The sequence below is a fragment of the Xiphophorus maculatus genome, chromosome 8 (assembly GCF_002775205.1).
Source record: "Xiphophorus maculatus strain JP 163 A chromosome 8, X_maculatus-5.0-male, whole genome shotgun sequence".
Classification (NCBI taxonomy): domain Eukaryota; kingdom Metazoa; phylum Chordata; class Actinopteri; order Cyprinodontiformes; family Poeciliidae; genus Xiphophorus; species Xiphophorus maculatus.
Window position 1 is genome coordinate 23,487,843 of NC_036450.1, and position 23,457 is coordinate 23,511,299.

General features: G+C 40.5%; 1 protein-coding gene across 1 annotated transcript in view; it reads right to left on the minus strand.

The window, feature by feature from the left end:
- The window catches only part of LOC102220687 (synaptic vesicle glycoprotein 2C-like), a 53,853-nt gene extending 31,394 nt beyond the window's left edge, over positions 1-22,459 (minus strand). Inside the window, exons 1-2 of the mRNA XM_005802449.2 lie at positions 22,017-22,459; positions 1,103-1,919 (exon numbers count right to left, since the gene is read on the minus strand). Of these exons, the coding sequence (XP_005802506.1) occupies positions 1,103-1,694 (592 nt within the window). The 5' untranslated portion in view covers positions 1,695-1,919; positions 22,017-22,459. The remainder of the gene's footprint in view (positions 1-1,102; positions 1,920-22,016) is intronic.
- Positions 22,460-23,457: the final 998 nt, after the last annotated feature.

Below are 23,457 nucleotides of genomic sequence, written 5' to 3' on the forward strand. Positions count from 1 at the left end.
TGTGTGTAAGCCAGCTGGTAAAATGACTCATCCCTTCTATTCTTTCCCTCCTGGCTCCCACTGAGAGATGAGTCACAACACAGGATCAGTCTGGGTGAACTGCCAACCGTCCCGCTCTTGAAAGGGGAGCGTTCGCCTCCGTCTCAGGTCGGAACAACCTCAAAATCGCAACAGTGCGCCGGCAGAAATGGTCCCGTTTGTCTTGTTGTCTGTCTAAAGACTCTAATATTAGTGTAAACTGAAGGAAAAAAAAATCGTGCTTGAAGCTATTTTTGATCTCGGTGAGAAAATAGGAAGACAAGCGGCACACATTCAGAGTGATCACACCTCCTACTCGTGCATCCAAATACCTGGTGCCATGACAACTCCATGGCTGCTTCTACATTATTCAAATTATAGACTCAAGTGTCAATTTTTTATGTTATCTGTATAAAACAAAACATTATTCCTGAAGCTGTGATCTTTGTTTTTGTTCTTTCTGACAAACTTCAGTCTAATGTTTTCCGTGTTTTACTTGGAGGGCTAAACCATATCAGCAACACTGACTTTTGAAAATGCTTGGTTGAAAAAAAAAAGACGGTTTTGAGCAGGTTGTTAAAATTTGGGCTGCTTTTCACAACATTTGTCAAGTTTTAGAAAAGTTTCAAAGGAAAATCATTTAGAAATAAGTGTCTGTGCGGCAGAAAAGCACAAATTGTTAATAAAATGCCTTGTTATTGCACTTATGTTATCTCTAGAACATGTTGAATGTGACATCACCAATGATTAGCGATTAGTTATCCATGTGTCACTATGTAATAGTATTGTAAAACAGAAATCCAAGAGCAACATCATGATTTAAAGGGATATCGTCACAAAAGAATTTAAGACTCGTGTTGAAAGTGTCAAGTCTTTCTGGAGTCGTGCGGATTTTGCCCAAGTGCTTTGCACAACTGAATGGTTGCCATGGGAGATTAAAGGATTTCGCTCCAGGTATGCATAATATTATAACATTATGTAAAAGTCAATTTTACAAAACACTGGAGGTTTAAAAACCCACTGAGTAACATAAAGCAGAATGTCTTGCGGTGTTTTCACACATTCATTCAGTAAGACCACTTACCGAGCCATCCCGCGCCAGAGTTGGGGACGCACATGTCCGTCTCAGCGCTGGGCAGGACGAACCCCACCACAAACACTTCCACGCCGTCAGACATGAGCGCCAGTCCGAGCACGAAGAAAAGCTGCCACTGGAACCTCCCGTGGCCACACTCCTGCATGATCAGCTCGTACTGCTGAGCCAGCTCCTCCTCGTCGGCCTGCCTCTCGTTTTCCTGTTCCTTTTGGCTCTTGAGGCTCTTTAGGCCCAGAGACACCTGGCCATCCCGGGGCTTTTCGTTGTTGGAGGCCGGCACGCCTTGGTACTCTCCTTCGTAGATCTCATCTTCGTCGTCGTGGCCCTCGGTTGCGTCGCTGGACGCCCCCTCCTCATCGTTGGCTGCGTTGTCACCGTATTGGCCGTCCGGCTGATTGTATGCATTGTAGTTGTCCTCATCCTCGTTTTGGAAGCGGTTGTAGCTGCGTTGGGCAGAGTATTCGTCAGAGGCACGATCAACGGCTTTGTTGAAATTTTTGGAAGCATGCCTCTTGGCTTCCTTTGCGATGTCCTTGGCACCTTTGGCCAAGGAAGTCCTGTTGTTAGGTGCTTCATCCATCTTGGCACAAGGAGAGTTGGCACTAAATGTAAATTTAAAGTACCTCTTTTCTTATTACTGATGATTTATCTCAAGATAGGGTGAGATGCTGTATAAGCTTTGAGAAAGTAACCAGCAGCCAGGTAACTAATGGTTAAACAATCATGTCTACTTCCATTGGATGGGAGTTACCAGACAGAGTTCAGACGGAGACCCTATCCGAATTCAGTACTCAGCAGAGGGAATCTGTGGGGAGAGAAAGAAAGATTTTATGTTGACTAAAGTGCTTCCATAATCAGTAACTGCAGCTTTTCTTTCTTATAATAGCTGCAGGGGCATTTTTACACTCAGAAAGCCAAACCTTAAATTGAAATCTATAGAAAGAGCCGTCTAGCAGCAATTCATATTGTATGAAATGAGTCATTGAGAACACAATGTGTGGAGTCATTGACTTTTTGGTGAAAATAAAAAAATAGATTGACAATCTTTTTTTTAGGTCGTGTGAGAACAACTTTATGTATTTTAAATGAATATTTCACACTCTTGTTCATAAGAGCAGAAGAGCCCATTTAAATGGGTGGATTTAATTTCCTTTAATGAACTTTTAAGCAAAGTCCATGCATTTTCAATGGGTAGAGTTAGGAATTACGGTAATGATACAATATGATATGATTATTGGTCTGGTATGGGATGGTAATAATAATGGTATGGTAATTGTGTGGTAATGGTATGAAATACCCAGATCTTATCGTTTAACATTTGGAGTGCTGATCCAAAGTTGAAGAATTTGGACATACTCCTCCATGTTTATTATTTCACCTATTTTGTGCAATGAACCAGCAAAAACAGATCCTTATATGAAGCAGCCTTCACCATGATTGGCAGTACAGGGTTACAAATCATAAACAAAATGAGCTTAGGTGGATCCAAGGTTGTTTCTCTCTGTACTCTTGGTTCTTCCTTCACTCTAAGAGCTGCATATTTTTAGCTTAATTGGTCTTTCTCATTTGTCCTTGTGTCTTAGTATGTGAAAATATGGTCGTCTGCTTGTGTGTATCTTTGTGTTCTTCTGTGAGCACCTTATATTATCAAGTGGGGGATGAATGGATGGATGGTATTTTAGTAATTCACCTAGACAAAGTTCAAATTAGACTAATAAAAAATGCAGTTCAACATGACCACGGCTCAAAAAAGTTTAATATCACATTCATTGGCAGCATTGTAAGGTCTTACATTGACATTTTTATAATTCAGTATACAAATGCATGGTGGTTAAATAATGTGAATCCAGGCAGGTTTTGAATTACAGAGTCAAAACAAATTACACAAGTTGTAACAAAGTCATATTAGAATTAGAATCAAATCAAAAGGAGAAGCAATTTCAAACCAAATTGTGACTGACAGCCAATAAGCGAGGCACCTCTGTGATTAATGATAAGTTTCTTTCATGTCGGTAAAACTCGCGGTCCAAGAACTGAATTCGATCTAATTACACCTCGTGTGTTGGAGGTACGTCTGGAACGTCTCCAGGACCGCAGCACTCAGAAAATTACTCATAAGCGGCACTTTGTGCTCAGCTCGCTGATTAGCTCCGTTCACACATTATTAGTTTGCTGCTGGCGTGACGGGAGAGGGTCTAATCACAGACTGCAATGAACTATCACTTTGGGATTAGACGCCTTAAAGTGTGGGACGAGCGTCAGCAGAGAAATTCAGCTCTGTCCAACCAGATCCAAAAATTGTCCAAAGTTGGCATTCCTCACATGATGATGCAGACAAAGATCCGCATCAAAGTCACTCTCTAAATGAAGAGTCTACATTTGGATGGGATGAGAACATTCAAAGAGGCACCTTTCTTACTTTTTTATTTTTCAAGTTTCAGTTTCATGTTCAGGGCGTCCCCTTAAAAAGTTGCTAAACCCAGTGGGAGGAGCGACTGGGGAGCCGACCGGAGGCCCAATGTGTTCTTGTGTTTTAAAAAAAATGCTAAAAGTTGGCAGGAAATTTGAAAATATGAACAAGGTAATTATTGACAATACTTAAACACCAACTATAGTCTTAAAAGGGTAAACACAAAACGCACAATTAAAACAAATATCCATTATTTGTACTTCAGTTGAATTCTAATTAAGTGGATTTTAAAACACGCTATGTAATTCTGGTCACAAATTTAAAGTAAAATAAATTAAGAAATATGAAATAAAATTGACAATAATAAGTATGCTTCTTTGTTTGCTAAATTAAATATTCTTAAAATGTAATTTATTGAGTAAAGCTTTCTTGTGTTCTAAATCCGTTTTACATAAAAGCGCATCACCTTTATAGTCAAAATGGACTATATATAATGGACTACATATATATACATAAGAAGTGCTTATAAATGCTTTTGTTGTTGCAAAAATGAGCTTCCTGAGCCCCTTTCCAAATGGTCTATTCAAAGATGGCATCCACAACTTGGCATTCATGCCAAGTTACAAAAATTTGAGGATGCATGACCAGGCTGCGAGACAACGGGCCGTCCCAGGGAACAGACGTTGTGATTGCTCTTGCCTAGTTTAGTGCATCAACTTTAATGAGCTTGATACATGACATGACAGGTTACGGTTTTAGCCACCCAGGGTGAAACCCAATAGACGATTGCGGCGGCGGCAGCACAAGTTGAACGTTTTTCAATGTTTTTGCGTCACGTCGCTGTACAAGTCTACGTGTGAAAGCCCAAAACTTCACATGCTGGCTGGAGGATGATTGTCACCTCATTGAGCAAGTTACATAGAAAAGTACATTCGAAAGAGTGACGTCGCCTCCTGTAGTTCAAACTTCAGCCTGGTAGCCCGCCAGACTCATATTGCACTGAAGGAAACCCTTCAAGTTGTTTGGATAGAATCTTTTCTACATCTGTTCAAGAAAATATTTGCCTGGGGAACAACAGTAGTAAAGAAACTTTTATCTTTTATTACTAACATTTTTGTGCCTTTTGTAGAAAAATGCAAAGGTATCACAAAAACTAAGACAGAGCCATTAAAGCATCAAGCTATAAATGAAGACTTAAACTATGGTTTATGACTAATTTCTCATCAGACCAATTACAATTAAGAAAAGTCTTAACATGGTCTAAAGTGAAGACCTGAAAAAAATATGTATGTTCTGTCTTGCAGGTTGCCAAGTTAGCATATATGAGAACCTATTCTAAGCCATACCTAATATAATTATGAAATTATTAGAAGTATGCCAATCTGTAAAATTCTGTTCTGGGTTATGTCGCAGCTGGAAATGCATGTCAGTCTGTAAGAGTGGTTTCCCTCAGGGATTTCTGAACCATGACAGTGGCATGGCCTCTTAGAAAACCTGCCAAGTCGATACATCAGTGTGTCTCCTAGTTCCCACGGTGGAACACTGCTGTTGGAAGAAAATAATCAAGCATTAGGCCCTGGTAATGCAATCTGGAACATCAGCATTACTTTATTACTGATGGAAGGCAGGCAAAACAATCAAGTAATTCCCCTTCTTAGGAATAGGTCTAGTGCAAAAAAAAAAAAAGGATTAGTATTTTACCAAATGCTGAATCCTTCAGAATTAATTCAATGTTTCCAGAAGAATCTTAAGTCTTTAACAGGAGCTAAGCGTGGGTTTAGCTTCCAGTTGGGGCTTGGCAGGTTGATAAATGGCGTTTCTGGTCACCTCTGTTGCTCGGCAGGATTAGATAAGACATCGGCTGGGATCTGTCATTGAACATCCAAGCACCAGGGGCTGGGCATAAAGCTGCCCCGAGACGGCGTGGCGCAATGCAGCAGCCAAATGAAAAGTGTCCTAACTAACTTTGTGTGTCGCCAGATGATGGGACACAAACCGCTTGAGGCTACGAATGCATCAGTGCGTGAAGCCAAAGAGAGAATTCTCAGTGCTCAGCAGGTTTTAGACAACAGCGGCTTTAAATGTACTTTTTTTTGTACGCGTGTATCAAGGTAAGCAAATGAATTTGAGTGGAAAGTGAGACGGGAGACGTTTAGCAAGGTTTTTGTTGGTGTGCTTGAGTAATTAGGCCTACGTTGTTTGTTAGTTTTTCATTCGTATCAGTAATGCTGTCCAAGGATGAGAACATAACGTGTGTTTTCTGTTTGTGGAAAAGACTGTTTGGAGTTGACACTTTTTTTTCTGGCCAAGTCATTGTGCCAAGATGTTTTCACTCTACGGCAACATCCATAAATTGCCTTTTAGCGGGTATTAAGCAAACTTCTCAACAACCCCACATTTCTGTATTCATAAAGGTCTTTCTATTGGTTTTTGTTGTGACCTTTCATGTCGTGTTTTCATTAGCTTTAATTGTGATGAAAAATCGTCACAATTAACAGAAATAAGCGCTTCAAAACAGCAAAATGAGTTTGTAATTTATTTTTATGTTTCTTAGTGAGGTGACTTGCTAAAAGGAATTAATTTTTAATAAGAATATTCTAATTTCCTGAATAAGTGTGTAGTAAGATTGGAAATATTCACTGCTCTTCTATCTGAGTTACAGTCCTTTATCGTCAGCTGCTGGGTAAACGTGCTTTTCTTTTTATTTGTCATGGGACCGGCACTAAACTCAAGTTCGACATCAACTCTGTCGCTGTTGGAAACCGATGATTCATCTTCAGTATAAAGCGACACTCCATTTACCCAGAAGTCTGAACTTGTACCACGCCTGGAAACTTTATCACACCCGACTACATGAAGTTCTGCACCGCTCAGGAATCCAATCGGATTTGCTATCTGTTGTGCTAACTTGTGTTAGCAATAACAATAACTGTATTTTCCTCTAATATATGCACATCCAAACACTGTATTACATGTAGGCCAAATCAAAATCTTAAGACCAGGAACAAAGTTACATGTGATCACATTTTGCGCTGCTGAATCACAAGCAGTATGTAAGAGCAAGAGCCAGAAAACTATAGAAGCCCACAGTTGACGTTTTACACAGTTTTCTTGATGGTTTTCTCGAGATGACAAGCAAATCTTGCGAAAATAAACGCTGTTTTGTGCACAACGGTATGCATTTGAAGGATGGACTCAGGTTTAACACACACCAACCGGCAAAAAGGTGACAAAAAATCAGAGGAGTTTCTGTAGTTTTATCACGTGTGATTTAAGAATTGTATCTGCAAATGGAGGTGAACAGTCTATCAACTAACGTTTTATTTCAATGCCGATTATATGATCAAATTTGGTCATTTTCTCTCGGTTCTGTTTATTTTTCTGTACTTTTTTTTTCTTCAAAAAAAGGTAAAGTAGAATAAACATTCTGTAAGAAGGATGATTGAATTTTTTTTTTATTATTTTGTCCAGAAGTCACATAAATATTCTCCTTTCTGCAATCTTATGCAATCTCACATCGACCAGCGCAGTTCTTTTACCTGAGTGCTTCACATCTCTAACCAAAGGGTTGTCTCCGAGATGTGCATCGCGATATGCTTTGCAAGTTTCTGCGGCATATGGCCACGAAGAAAATACGAAATCAACTTGCTGCTCTGCAGTTCTAAGAAAACTTTTAATGATGTAGAGAAAATGCATAATGGTGCATAACAGGCAGCCAGGTCTGCATAAATCCCTCCCATCCTATCCCTTCTCTGCGACTGTCAGTCTCGCAGTCTCTCTTCTTTTTCACGCAGTCTTTTTTTCTCCCCTTTGCTCGTCTTTTGACATTCTTATCCAACTGTCCCAAGAGTTTCAAAGTGTGAGTCTTGATGGAGGCTCAGAATATGAAAGACTCGCCTCTTCTCTTGACATTTCACTATTCACGATCGGCTAGACGTTCTTCTTCTTCTTATGGAAATGCCTGCTAATGATGACATTTTCAAGTCTTTCACTGCATTTTGAGATACAGCTGCAAGTGCAGGCCAAGTGTCCAGTCTTTTTTTTTTTTATTTATTCTTTTTTTTTTGTATACCAAGTTAGGCAGCACTTTCCCGTAAGAAGCAACCCCGTTCCGTCCCAACTCCTTGGTCTTTTCCCATAAAAAGTCAAGCTAATATTGTTTATGGCCACTTCACTTCATTGTGATGGCAATTCCCTTTACAACCCGTCGTGTTGTTGTGATTGAGGTCATTAAAAGCGAATGCTAACCTTATAATAACCCTCTTCTGATAGGATTTTAGCAATCAGCAGAACTCTCTTGAATCAGCAGTTTATACGCTGCGGAGAAACGATTTTCCAGTAGTCGTGCAGTCGTGGCCTGCTGACACTATCTGGATATGCGTTCATAAATCACTTCCATAACACAGAGAAATGCAGCAGACGCAGCCATTTATACACTCACAGAGTCGCCTGGTACATGTTCCAGGACTGGAGACGCATCGATTTGGGTTTGTCATTCTGAAATCTAGATTATCGAGCAGCCAATGTTTGATTTGTGAATCCACTTTTTTTTCTTTTTACTTTGGCCCATGAGTATATATGTTTTATAGTCATATATAAAAATCTATTTTGTGCTTAAAAAGCTTAATTGCCAATTATTCAACACTTAAAACTGCAGTATGTGACTTTTGCTAAAATATATTTTTTTACCAATTTGTTCAAACTGCCACTATGTCATGACAGTATAATATAAGAGATGATCTGTGAAAAAAAAATTGACTTCTCCTCCTCCTATTGCCATCTTAAGAAATGCAACACTCCACTCCATTTTGATGATATTAGTGTATTTCTGTGTTTCTGATGCCAATTATTGAGCAAAGATCAACCAGTTAATTGGACAACCGATTACTCTTTTCTCCTCCTGAAATCCGTACTACATTCTTCCTTTTTTCTGGTTTAAGCAAGCAAACGATCTCAGTCAAAAGAAACCAGTGGTTTTAAATATGTAATTTTAACCCAGATGAAATCCTCCATATGCTTGGGCTACACTAGATGACAATATGTACGTGCAGTTGCATGTACAGAGACCCGCAGGCTTTCTCGGGTCGGGTCCTCCCAGATGGCTGCGGTGAACATCTACTCATGCACATCGTGTGAATAAAGCTACACAACCGGCTCTCCAGATGCCACACAGCTTAAAGTTTGCTCTAAAATCACACAATAGTAAGACTTTTTTTTAACATGCAGAATGAGTTTATGACTGTCTGTAAGAGCAAATCCTTATATTAGATTCAAGAGTGAAAGAGATAAGAACCATAATTCTCACTTTCTTGACATTAACAGGTGAAGATGATTTTGAAAATAAGCGTACAAACAGCAGAGTGAAAAATCTACATGTAGAGTCCAGCTTGGTGGACATGTAGCAGGCATTTGCATTGTTTTTATTTATTAATTTGACTAATCTCATACAATTTTGTCAATCTTCTTCATGCACTGTAAAATACAGTGGATGAAAAAAACTGCCACAGCAAAAGATCCAAACAACACAAAAGGACAAAAACAAACATAACTCCTGGGTAGAGAGATCCCTACAGCTGCCCATTAGTTAGAGAAGAAAATAATAAAATTACGGTTGATGAAGGTAAACAAAAAAATCCTAATGCGGAGTTTTAAAAACACTTCTGCACACGAAAAAGCAAAACATATTGAAAAAATAAAGACACGAAGTACGTGGAACCAACATTACAACTAAATTATCTCATACAACATCCTCGTTTTGCTACACTCTTTGCAAAATGAGTTGTTCTCTCTGGATATTGGAGAACAAACAACTGATTAACATACACCTCGGGACATCTGATGCGAACGCAGGTTGATTCCTTCGATGGAATCAAAACTCCAAACAACGGGAGTTGAGCGTTTTCAGGTTTCGAAGCACTCTGCAGGTTTATCGTGTTGGAAAGCATCTGACACTCAACCATCCTTAAGAGAAGCAGAGTGCCGGCGGCGCGGCGGTTTAGATTAAAAGCGATGGATGCACACTACGTTAACCACGGGCTTCATGCCTTCCAGGTCCAGAGATCCACTGAGTACAAATGAAGGGCAGCAGCGCACGATTTCATATATTAACAGCTGCTCTGACGCAGAGGGAGCTGCTGAACAACCCAGTGCTTAGTGGGGGTCTCCCCTGTTTATGCTGACACACACACACACGCACACCCCCCACACACACACACACAGTGACCTGCTTGATTGCATGTATGTCTTTATGGCTGTGAGGGTTTACACACTGCAGGAGATTGTTCAGCTGCTCTGGGGTTTCTGTGTGAATGTTTCACTTATTTATTTATTTTTTTCTTGACTCAAACTTCACAGGTTTTGCATGTACTTCTGTTGCTCTGAGTTAAAATAATTGTTTCATTTAACCATGATTTAGAAAATCGAGATTTTCTTTGGTCTCCTAGAGATGAAAAGAATAGAAGAAAACTTAGTTTATAACCAAAATTTCTTCCTGTGTCTTATACGCTACAAAAAAAATAACCTTCTCAAAACAAGTTTAGAAAACCTAGAAAACAAGATGGTTTTCCCATGTAAAAAAAACAAATGAAAAATCTGCCTACTAATATTTGATAATTATTGCCTTAAAACAAAATCCTACATTTTGCTGAAAAGTAACATGCAAGTTAGTTTTGCCTTATTTCAAGCGAACTATGATATTTGTACTGTTGTACTGTTGTGATGTAAGTCAGGATGAATGCAAATAAAAGTAACACACTAAACCATGTTGCTTAAATTGCACATCCATTCAATGAAAAGGCAAAAACGGAACAACAGGAGTGATTTCAGGCCAACATGAAGCAGTGCGTAATTCTGACGTGGAAGTGACACGTAGTGTTTAAAATGGTTTACAAAATAACAACCAGAAGAGTCGTGTGCATTTGTAGTCACCCGGATACCGTGGTGCTCCTGATTAAAATCCAGAGCAACCATTTTACCTTTAGAAGTCATGCAATTAGTAAAAAGAGTCCACTTATGTATAATTTACTCTCAGTGTAAAACTGTTTTGTTTCTGGCTTCAGAGGTTTGTTAGAGAAGATTGAGAACAAACGGCATCGTTAAGATCAATTTTTTTTTTTTTTTTAGAATGACCCAGTCAAAGTGCAGACCTAAATCCAGTTGGTAATCTGTGGGAGTACGTAAAAAAGTATTTAAAAATGCATCCTATCTGAGTGAGAAAGAAGTATATTTCAAATATCTTGGAGTTCCTGTAATGGTTCCACAAAGGACTGACTATGTCAAATTTATTTGTGTAGCACATTTCAGCAACAAGGCAATTCAAAGTGCCTAACATCATAGAAACGAAATACATGAACCAATTAAGAAAGAGGGAATATACAAGATTTCCTCCAGAAAACTAGCTAAGCCCGGTGGTGCTAGGGAAGTCACTCCACCGAGTTTTTTGTCTTAAAAGAACAGGCTGAAAACTGACAGGAAATCTGAAAAATAAAACATCAACAATAAAGAAAATATTGCAGTGCACTAAATAAAACTAGTCTTCCTGTTGGTTTTGTATGTATAATCAAATGCCATTATGTTTTTAAGAGATATGATGTGTTATTGCATATAAACCTAGCTAAACCCGTCTTTACCATCACTGTTACTGATGTATTTAAATAAATAAATAAATAAATAAACAAAGTTTAACCTGGTGGGGGGTCAAGTAAATCCTGGTGGCCCGCCAGGCTTACCATTCACTGGGGATTTAGCCTTGATTTAAGGGAATGCAGTGTTTCGAGAATTTTGCAGTTTTCTGGAAGTTTGTTCAAGATTTGTGGTGCATAGATGCTGGAAGCTGCTTCTCCATGTTTGGTTCTGGGGTTGGACAGAAGACTAGTACCAAAAAACTTGAGAGGTCTGGAAGACTGATACAACAGCAGGTTTTTAATGTATTACTGTGCTAAGTCACTTAGTGATTTATTAAGGTATTTATTATGATAGAAGTATTTTTAAAGTCTCCTCTGAGCTACAGGAAGCCAGTGGAAGTACTTATAACTGGGATAAGATACTCTATACTCTATCTTCCTGGTTTTAGTTAGGATGGATCACTTGCAGCTGTCTGGTTGATGTGGAGACACTAGCTGCTTTTCCATTGACTATATACATTGAAAATACATTTGCTTAACGGAAAACACAGCAATTTGGAAAAACTTTTTTTTGTGGAAAAAAATGTTTTTGCTGAAAGGATAAGGTGTATTGAATTTGGTTTACTTTGCAAAACTACAAGGGAAAGACGTTTTCCGCGCCACACAAGTCACATGATCAACAACCGGATGTTGCCGCTGGCGCAAAACCACGAAAAACAAGGCAACAGGAAGCAGTTGGAGGACAATGTTTTTTAATGACTTATTGCGTGAACAAACGTATTCACACGTGTTTGTAATTGCGTTTCTTATTTAATGAAAACGCCGCAATTGCAAACTCGTGCTTTTTTTAATCAACATTAATGGAAAATTTACAACGTTTTGCGCATATTTGTAATGAAAACGCAGCCGCTGTTGCAGTAACTAAAGATAAACGTATGGATGAGTTTATCTCATCACATACGGACGCCCCTCCATATTGGAAAAGTCTAGAATTGTCCCACCCAAAAAAAATCATTGAAGAAACGTTTGCATTTAAATAATATCAATATCAAAAGGCAAAAAAACATCAACAAAGAACGAACAAAATATGCCATTTATCTAATGAAAAATAAGAATTAATTTTTAAGCCCCCTCTACCATTATTAGAACAATGGTTCAGTCCAACTTGAAGGAGGAGCAACAGCAGCGCTGAATGATACAGGCTTGGTTTATATGCTAAGCTAGCTGTTAGCTGTGGCTCTGCTGCACAAACATAAAACCCTCCAGTAAGTAAATACTTAAAACAAAAGACATATAATACTTTTTATTTACTTTCACTGCTCAATAAGAAGAAACACATTAACAATAAAGATCAGACTGCAGTTTGTTGTTTCATTACTGTTGGATAAATTGTATTATTAGTAATTATCAAATATTTGTTGTATCATGTAGCCTTGTAGTTACATTTTAGATAATGTTTCTGTGTGTTAAATAACTTTGATTCTATCCTGAGACTTCCCTGGGAAATAGGGGTGACAGCTACTCTCAGCAGCTGTTGTCCTGCAGGACTTCCTACAAGACGGAGGTGTTAATTGCTCCCAGCAGAGTTTTACAGGCCTGACAATAAACTCTGCTCTGTGCTGCTTTGTGATACAAAGCCGTTGCTTTGAAGCTATGCAATGTGTCTTGTTCCACACCGGGCCTGGAGCAAGAAAGATTTAGAGTATAGATAACGTGTGTCTAGACTAGTGAATGTTATTTAGCGCTGCGACCATATGATGAATGCTTTGACCCCACCCCATAGGGTTGCAGCGCCCCGTGTGGCAGGGTTTCCTGAAATCAATAAAATAGAGGAGCGGGAGATGTGTTTTTCAGAGCGGTTGGAGATTTGTAACTGGAAGCACATCTCTGTCTGCTCTCCTCGCGAGAAACAAAGAATCTAACTCTCTTGTCTTCCTGTGTTTTGTTTAATTAGGTATTTAGACCTGACAATTACTTTGGCTGAATCATGATAAACTGCCTAATTAGCAAAACTGCTGCACTGCTTTCATAGACTTTAGCTTTTTTGTCAAAGGTAGCAAACATCTCCTTCACATTTAACTCTTTAACTTTTAGTTAATTAGAAGAGTTTGAAACGGGAGGGAGAGGCTGAGCAAGTGGATCCAGCTCAGAGTCTGGGAGCAGAAGAGAGAAAAAAAGAAAAGCTATGCCTTTATTTCTCACTGTCTTCAAAAGCACAAAATAAAATCTGAATATTTTTCTATATAAACCGTTGTGCTTTAATAGGTGAGAGTCCAGTTAGCTTTAAGTCTGAGGGGAGGGATAATCCATTATGGCGGATTGATAAACATTGCTTTCTCTTATTTTATTTTTTTTAGTGAAGTTTGGGGGCAGTAAAATCGACCAGGAGCTGGTGGATAAAGAAGGTTTGTGGACAGAAGCCCCATCGCTTCCTACGAAGAGGAGTTTTCTTCTCACACAGGTGTTTGTTCTTCCAATTAATAACTGACATATTAATCATATTAATACAAAAATTTTCACATTATAACTATGAACTTCAGTATGCTCTATTTTAGTGCATCATTTAGCATAATTTTTCACATCTTTTGGAAATAAAAATGATTTCCGATTGTTTCCAGCTCCCTCACTGCAAAAACACAAAATCTCACCAAGTCGTTTTGGTTTAGTTTATTATGCAAACATCTTAGTACACTTAAGATAAGACACAACTAACTTATGAGTAACTTTTCAGGTATAGGAGCTTGTTTTAAGTCAGTGATTCCTTAATATTGATGAAAAAATACTACTTCTATTGGCAGATTATTTCACTTATAACTGGGGAAAATTTTTTTGTTTTAAGTATCATATTCTGTGAATGGAACTAATAATTCTTCAGCAATTTTAAGGAACTATTTACTTAAACAAACTTCTACATCTTGCTTAAAAGTTGCTTATTAGTCAGTTTTGTCTTATTTTAAGTGTACTAAGATATTTTCACTAGAAACTGGACAAAAAAAATACTTGGTAAAATTTTGCCTCCAAAATTCAACTTTACTGATCCCAGAGGGAAATTAAATGTTGTTGTAACTCATATAGATTTGGTTAATGATAACCATGAATTTCAGTAATTACATTCAAACTAATCAAACTCAATTTCTCAGAAAATAATCCTAAATAATAACTAACTAAAATGGATTTTAAACACAGAAATAGTCGAATTATGGTAAGGATGGAAAAATATTACAATATCATGAAATAAGTGTCTTATACTTGTATCAATAATTTGTTATTAGTTTTTCTATCTTAAATATTTGGAATACTTTCTTGTTTTATTCATAGTTTTCACATCCCAATGTTTTTTTATTTCTTTTTTTTTATTATTTCTACACAATTATGAGGGATGGAGGTGAAACCAGAAACTCCTGCTGCGGAAGTGACTCAACAGGCCGTTGCTAGGTAACCAAAGAATGAGTGAGTTGCTAGGTAACCAAAGAGTGAGAACATTATTTTATTCCACCAACCTTGCTTAGCTAGAGAGAGGTTGAGCCATAGACATAATAAAAGAATAAGCAAATCCACTTTCTTATCCAGTGAGCGGACATTGGTCAGAAAGAGAGTCGGAACCGGTGGCTTCCTAGGCATCAGCTGGGTCAACAGGCCCGCCTGTTTCCCCTTTTTCTGTTTTCGGGCACAATGTTTCCTTTTGACCGTTGGTCCTCCCACCCTGCTGTGCCAGTCCATTGTCTCCCAAGCGCGGATTTCGGCCTTGGTGACATATTACCAGCTGAACTGTCTCCAATAGCCATCAGCTAAGCCGAGCTGCATTCAGCCATAAAGTTTGTTTTTATTCCAACTTCGGCAGTTTTCTAGTGGTTCTGCTGAGGTAGTGACATCAGTTTGTGACATCACGCAAAATGATGTCACAAAGAGTGATGCACACTTTGAGCTAGAATGCATCACAAAGCTGCACTCTTGAATTCTACGGTCATAACCACTACAGAAGAGAGAGCGAGAGAGCGAGAGAGCGAGAGAGCCAGAGCACGTAGAAGGATTGTTCTTTTAACAAGAAATTGACAACGAAAGCTTTTAAAAAGGCAAATCCTAACAAACAAATAAAGAAAACCATTGAGCAACATTGAGCAACTTTTGGACTTTTGGAGCAACTTTTGACAAAAAAGATCAACAATGAATCAGAGCAGCAAAGCGTCGTCTTCCGATTCCAACCAGCAGACCTTAGTTAGAGAGACTCAAAAGCTCCAAGGCATCTTGAAAGAGGTCAACTTGATGTCCATTGAGAGACATTCTCTGATTAAAACAAACGAGGAGCTAAAGATCCGAGCTATAAAGACAGAACAAGCTACTCATGAAAAAGACAAGCAGCTTCTGGAAAAGGATGAGGAATTAAAAAAACTGTTCGACCTAATCAAAACTTTAAAGGAAGATATCAACACACTGGAGCAGAAAACCACAGACTTGGATCTGAAAAACACTGCGCTGGAGAAGGAAAAGACGACCTTAGAAAAGGAGAAAAATACCCTGAAGCAGGAAAAGACCGTCCTGGAGAAGAAAATGACAGCTCTGGAGCAGAAAAACACTGCCTTAGAGATGGAAAAGACTGCTCTGGAGCCGAATACCACTGCCTTGGAGCAAAAGATTGCTGCCTTGCATCTGAAAAACACTGCCCTGGAGAAGGAAAAGAATAACCTGAAGCAGGAAAACACCACCCTGGTGACAGAAAAGACTGCTCTGGAGCAAACAATCACCACCCTGGTGACAGAAAAGACTGCTCTGGAGCAAAAAATCACCACCCTGGAGGAGGACAACACCACCCTGGGGCAGAAAAACACTGCCATGGCAACGGAAAAATTTACCCTGAAGCAGGAAAACTGCACTTTGAAACAGATAAACTCCATCTTGGAGGAGGAAAGCAACTTCTTCGAGAAGGAAAAAATCTCCCATGAACAGAAAAGCTCCTACTTGGAGAAGGTAAACACTGCCCTGAAGCAGAAAACCACCGCTCTGGAGCAGAAAAGCATCGCGTTGGAGAATATAATCATCGCCTTGGAGCAGGAACACGCTGCCCTGGAGCAGAAAAGCGCTGCCTTGGAGAATATGACCATTGACCTGGAGCTCGAAGTGGAACAGCTGAACCACAGCCTGAGGAACAGAATGGAACAGCTGAGCCAGCAGGGATCTGAAGAAGAAATCCACGAAGACATTCAGGTTCAGTCAGATTCAGACCAGCCACAGGAGCAGCGGTCTATATTGAGTCGTGTGATCGGAGGATTCTCCAATAAACTACTGAAAATGTGTATTGACACTATCAGGTATTGGTTTGAAAGATTGAACTTTTAAATAAAGAAGAGTCATGAGGGCTTCAAGCTTCCTGCTTGATTATTGGTGTCAGAAAAGCTAGAGGAAAACAGGATTGCGGTGTCAGGGACACATGGGGGCTGATGGCGGAAGAGCTTAATGCTTGAAAGATGTTGGCAGGAGAGTTTGAGGCCCACAGGACTGCAGTGCCATGGGAACTTGAGGCCATCAAACTCAGGTCTCCTTCGTCACCAGACGATTCCTTTGTCGCCAGGATCATAGAGTTATATTATAAACTCTAGTTTTGTTTTTATTTTAGTTAGGCGTCGGATGAAGAGCTTGGGGCCAGGGCTTCGTAGCGAGTCCTGTCAGACTCCCGGCCTCCCTCCAGGGCTTTGTAGCAAGTCCCGTTGGTCTCCAGGCTGACCTCCAGGGCTTCATAGTGAGCCTTGTTGGTCTCCCGGCTGACCTCCAGGGATTAGTAGTGAGTCCCGTTGGTCTCTGGGCTGACCTTCAGGGCTTCGTAACAAGTCCTGTCGGTCTCGCAGCCTGCCTCCAGGACTTCGTGGCGAGCCCTGTTGGTCTCCCGGCTGACCTCCAGGGCTTCGTATCGGGTCCCGTTGGTCTCCAGGCTGACCTCCAGGGCTTCGTAACGAGTCCTGTCGGTTTCGCAGCCTGCCTCCAGGACTTCGTGGCGAGCCCTGTTGGTCTCCCGGCTGACCTCCAGGGCTTCGTAGCGGGTTCCGTTGGTCTCCAGGCTGACCTCCAGGGCTTCATGGCGAGTCCTGTTGGTCTCCCGGCTGACCTCCAGGGCTTCGTGGCGAGTCCTGTTGGTCTGCCGGCCTTCTTCCAGGGCTTCGTGGCGAGTTCTGTTGGTCTCCCGGCCTGCTTCCAGGGCTTCGTGGCGAGTTCTGTTGGTCTGCCGGCCTGCTTCCAGGGCTTCATGGCGAGTCCTGTTGGTCTCCCGGCCTCCTTCCAGGGCTTCGTGGCGATGTTGATCTCCCGGCCTGCTTCCAGGGCTTCTTGGCGAGTTCTGTTGGTCTCCAGGCTGACCTCCAGGGCTTCATAGTGAGTCTTGTTGGTCTCTGGGCTGACCTCCAGGGCTTCGTAGCGAGTCCTGTCGGTCTCGCAGCCTGCCACCAGGGCTTCATAGTGAGTCCTGTCGGTCTTACGGCCTGCTTCCAGGGCTTCATGGCGATGTTGGTCTCCCGGCCTGCTTCCAGGGCTTTGTGGCGATGTTGGTCTCCCAGCCTGCTTCCAGGGCTTCGTGGCGAGTTCTGTTGGTCTCCAGGCTGACCCCCAGGGCTTCATAGTGAGTCCTGTTGGTCTTACGGCCTGCCACCAGGGCTTTATAGTGAGTCCAGTTGGTCTCTGGGCTGACCTCCAGGGCTTCGTGGCGAGTCCTGTTGGTCTCGCGGCCTGCGTCCAGGGCTTAGTAGCGAGTCCTATTGTTCTCCAGGCTGACCTCCAGGGCTTCGTCGTGAGTCCCATCGGCCTCCAGGTTCCTGCTCTGCCGCCGGCATCTTCCAAGACTGCTGTTCCACCAGCGTCCTTCTCAGATTCTTTTGTGGTTCCTTTGTTGTTTCCATTTAATTCTGCCTTATTTTTCACATCTGTTCTTCATTGGTGAGTCTAATTATTTTTATTTCGAGTTTCTTGTTATTTTTGTTTGTTCTATTTAGGTTGATTTAGTCTACTTACTCCTTTGTGTTTGTATTTTGGTTATTTCCCCTCGTGATCCTCCAGCAGTTGGAAAACAAGGGAATCTAAAATTATTGATTGTATATTGTAATTGTAAAGACATTTTTCTAAAAAAATGTTTTTAATTTTTGGTTTCTTTCCTAGATCCAGTGTGACATGTGCCTGAGGTGGTTCCATCAGGCATGTGTCGGAAGCCCACCAATTGAAAAAACTTATCAGTGCTTTGTGTGTTTGCCTTAGGTACCAGAGTTTGCTGTGGTGTGCTAGTTTATGTATGTTGTATTATGTTAATAAATTACATTTTGAAAACTATGTTTGATATTTATCCTTACAGGACTTTAATATAAGGTAACAATGGAAAGATAGTTTAAATCCCGAGGCCCCTTACCTTTGTGAAATGAAGAGCAAATGTTTCCAAAGCACAGTTAAACACTTCCTGGTAAATTCATTTATTCCCATGTTATAGAGTGGGAACGGATTATATCAGGTGGCTAAAATATTTGGTTCCCCTCCTTTAACTTTGGCAAATAATTTCAGGCAGCTGAAATATCGATTCTCTCCTCTCCTCCCCCCATAACACCCCTAGCTGCTAACAAAAGCACTTCTCTGGTCTAGGACAGAGGCGACCTTATGCTGGGCCTTTGGTGAAAATTCCAAAGTTTGAAGTAAGAGCAGACAGTTGGGTTTTCTGTTTTCACACTAGGATGAATGTTGCTACATGCATCCCCACAGATAATACGACAAAATTAAAAGGAAAATTAAGCCCAACTTATGAGTGGAAACACTATTTAGGAGCAACAATCCGCATGCTGGCCTTGGTAGCCTGGAGCAGAAATCCATCCGCAACAACAGTGTCCAAAACCAGGTGGAATAAATGTCTAAATGTGCAACGACCCAACCAATAAATAAATAAATAAATAAATAAATAATGAACAGACGTCAACAAAATGAACAAATCAGAATTAACATAAAGCAATTCTAGAACAAGCATAGAATAAATATTTCCCAAAGTTATGGGGGGAGGAGAGTAGAGAATGGATGTTTCAGCTGCCTGAAATAATCCGTTCCCCCTCCATAACATGGGAACTAATTAATTCTCCAAAAAGTCTTTAACTTTGTTTATTCCTCTCTTCATCAACAACGAATCCTGTGGATTTGGTGACATTTCCTCATTATTTGCCAAAGTCATGAGGGGGGAACCAAATATTTTAGCCACCTGAAATAATACGTTCCTCCTCCATAACATGGGAACAAATTAATTTACCAACAAGTTTTTAACTTTGTTTATTCCTCTCTTCATCAACAATAAATCATGTAAGTTTGAAAACATTTGCTCATTATTTGCCAAAGTTGTGAGGGGGAACCACATATTTTAGCTGCCTGAAATAACCTGTTCCCCATACATAACATGGGAGATAATTGTTTTTCTCACAATCTCCTTTAACTGTTCTTAGTCTCATCTTCATCAGCAACAAATCCTGTGAATTTGGTCATATTTACTCTTTATTCACCAAACTTACTTGGGGGGGGGGGGCATATATTTTAGCCACTTGAAAAAATTCCTTCCCCCTCCATGACATTTGACCTTATTATTTTTTCACAAACTCTTTAACTATGTCGATTCCTCTCTTCATCAACAACAAATCCTGTGGATTTGGTGACATTTGATTATTATTTGCCAAAGTTAAAGGAGGGGAACCAAATATTTTAGCCACCTGATATAATCCGTTCCCACTCTATAACATGGGAATAAATGAATTTACCAGGAAGTGTTTAACTGTGCTTTGGAAACATTTGCTCTTCATTTCACAAAGGTAAGGGGCCTCGGGATTTAAACTATCTTTCCATAGCTACCTTATATTAAAGTCCTGTAAGGATAAATATCAAACATAGTTTTCAAAATGTAATTTATTAACCATAATACAACATACATAAACTAGCACACCACAGCAAACTCAGGTACCTAAAGCAAACACACACAAAGCACTGATAAGTTTTTTCAATTGGTTTTATTTTTTGCCTAATTGATGATATTGTTGTTGTTTTTTTCTTGTCCCTGTTTTATTTATTCTTCTGCAGGCTGAGGTTGATGCTGCTGTCCAGCTGCTACTGAAGCTGAAAATGGACTACAAACAGATGACTGGTCAGGACTACAAAGCAAGATGTCCACCGTCAGCGAACGATGCTGCGCCGAACAACGGCCCGGCAGCAGATGGCGCCGGTGAGGACGACACGGTGGATCCATGGACCGTTTCAACCACCAACGCCAAGGGAGTCCATTATGACAAATTAAATGTTACATTTTAGTTATAATACCCCCAGATATTAATTTCTATCTACTTGTTGGTTCTCAGTCATCCAGGACATGGCAAAAGTAAAAAAGGCTTAAAAATAAAGCAACTTAAGTTTTAATTTAAATAGCCCATGACTTCTATTGGGAGCCATTTCAATAAATCAATGTTTATGAGGAATTGTATTAAGAGCAGTTACTCCGTAAAGCTTTTTTATTTAGAACCTTAAATGTTTGTAAAGGTGTAGCAGAGATTAGATCAGTCAGACTGAACAAAACTCATATCTAAGCAACATTTGAATTTTAGTTTTATTTCTCAACAGTTTGCTTACTTAGAAAAACACATGTGATGTGCATTGCTAGTCCTTTTTGGTGCTGCAGCTTGAATGTGATTTAAAAACTTTTTAAAGTTTTTAAACCAAAATTGGTCTTAAGAAATTTTCCTGTTTATGGTTTCCCCCCCCCCCCCCAAATAATGAGATGGGATTTACGCACCTTGTGGAAAGGTTCAAACGTTCTACACGCTTTTTCTCTTTGCCACTGCACCCTGTTGTTTCCCTTCCGATATTAAACTGCCACAACACAGAGGCTGGACTGGAAACTAATACTGCTCTCGCAGAGCAAACATGAAATTCATTACTGGACAAACACCTGTTCAAATGGTTAACAACAACAACAAAAACCTACCTGGAAACACAGCTGACAGAGAAGTTTGGTGGAGGCTGAACTCATCTGTCACACACACACACACACACACACACACACACACACACACACACACACACACACACACACACACCCACTCCCACTCCCACTCCAACCCAGCTTCTTTTGTTCCACTTCCAGTGTTTCCACTGCGGGCTTCGCAGAGCGGCGCCACGGGGCGCGAGCGGAACACGTCACTTACACGTAGTGAACATCAATCACCGCGGCGGGAGTCGCGCGCCTCCCATAATTACATTTCCGGGGGTTTGCTGTCCTGCTTCCCTGGGAATCAATCCGCCGAGGACGCCACACTACGACCATACGGAACTGACGGAACTGATTTCCTGCAGTGATTACTGTACAGGACGGAGAAGCTCGTGCGTGGACCGGTTCGGTATTATTTCTTTATTTATTTCCCCCGATTCGACACCGAAAATGAATCCCCTCGACCAGCATATTCGTCGAAACTTTGACGGGTTCGATAACCGACAGATGAAATGCGTGGCACATAATAATAATAATAATAATAATAATAATAATAATAATAATAATAATAATAATAATAATAATAATAATAATAATAATAAACACTGTGTGGGAAAAAAACAGGAAAGCACGAGCAAACATTCGCGAGAAAAGTTCTAACCAACTTTCCCGTCAATCATACCAAACCACTATACCTCCTAATTTTAAAGCCGCGTTCAAATCCCAAGTTAGCTCTCAAATTATGAGATCCGATATCCAGGTGGATATGTTTATGGATAAGAGATATGTAATTAAAAAAAATACAGCTTTGAGGGGAAAAAAACTATGCAGCGGACGGACGGAGATGAGTTCACAGATGCGGATATGATTTTAAAAAGATGAAGCGTTTTTACTTACAATTTCCGGTGGGACCAGAAAGCATCGCAGCGAGCCCGATGAGTCCGGCGGCTCCGTTCCCCGATTTCCTTCTCGCTCACACGGACACAGAGGGAGCAGACATCGCAGCCAGATCTCTGCTTTCTGTTCCTGTGCGATGCAGCGGATTTTTCTGCTGCAGTCCAAGAAAGCGGAGAGAGGCTGCGGGGGAAGCGTGAGTGCGATGGGAGGGAGAGGAGAGGAGAGGAGAGAGGGAGGAAGGGAGCTAGCTATAGTTTGTAGTGGACAGACTGAGATCAGTATCAGCAGGTCTCCATCCCTTTAATGCACTTTAATACCCGCTGACAAGAGTCACGAGATGAGTTGGGTGACAAGCTGGCGGAGGAGAGAAACCTGCGGGACTGGATGCGGATCTTGGCAAGAAGTTTCCTGTTTCTTCACCTGAAAATCTATGGACCAAGCTGATAAAAAAAAAAAAAAAAAAAAAAAGAGAGAAAAGAATCTGCTTTGCTAGTTCTACTTTTTATTTATTTCTTCTTTGGGCTTAGGGTCAGCAAAATTAGCTGAACAGCTATTGGTAGGTTCAGTTGTACCTTCTGTAACATTTAAAGATGATGGTTTGACCGGTGCTTGGTGAGATGTTCAAAACAAAAATGTTTTCATAACCTGCGGCCCTAATTTAAATGGGCAGCATTATATTTTCCTCACACACTGTACAATTTTATAACACAAACAACCAACTGTTACCTTCAGTTATTATAAAAATGCTATAAATAGAAAATTTGCGCTAAAAGAAATTCGATTTTGTTATTTAATGCCTGGAATTTGGACCTCTGTCTCTTTAAGAAACTCTTGCACTTTCCGAAACTCCGCCTTCAGAAGGTCATGACTGCGTCGCTCCTCTATTAACCCTTTAGCCGCACTTTCACCAGCGTTTCACTGAGGGGTAGTTTGCGTAAAGAGCTCAGCGGGTTCCAGGAGGCGTTTGCTAAATAGCTGCTCTGTGAGGTGGGAGCTTGGAAATCTCAGCTCAGAGGAGAAGAGATGAAAGGATTTCCCAAACACGCATAAAAGAATCACAGCGACACTCCAGGTATGTTTTTGATGAGGGAATAACATTATAAAGTGACGTTAATCTCCAAAGTGTTGGGTTTTGTGGTCAAAACATGACAAAACAACAAAAAAACTTCAATGGAAATGAACGAATGCTTCATAGAGAAAAGCTATAAACCTGGACTTTAAACTATTCTGGTGAGTTCCTCTTAATCATCTATGCCACCCAATGTTTCCTGAAGCAGAACACGTATTTCCTTCACACACAAAAAAATGTATGTGTTTGAAACACAGCAGTCCAATCACCGGACGATGCTGGATTATTTCGCTTTCAGCTCGTCACGAGTCGACGTCTGTGCACCGTACATCCAGTACGTTACGGAGACGCTTCCTCCTGCTGCCGCTGTTT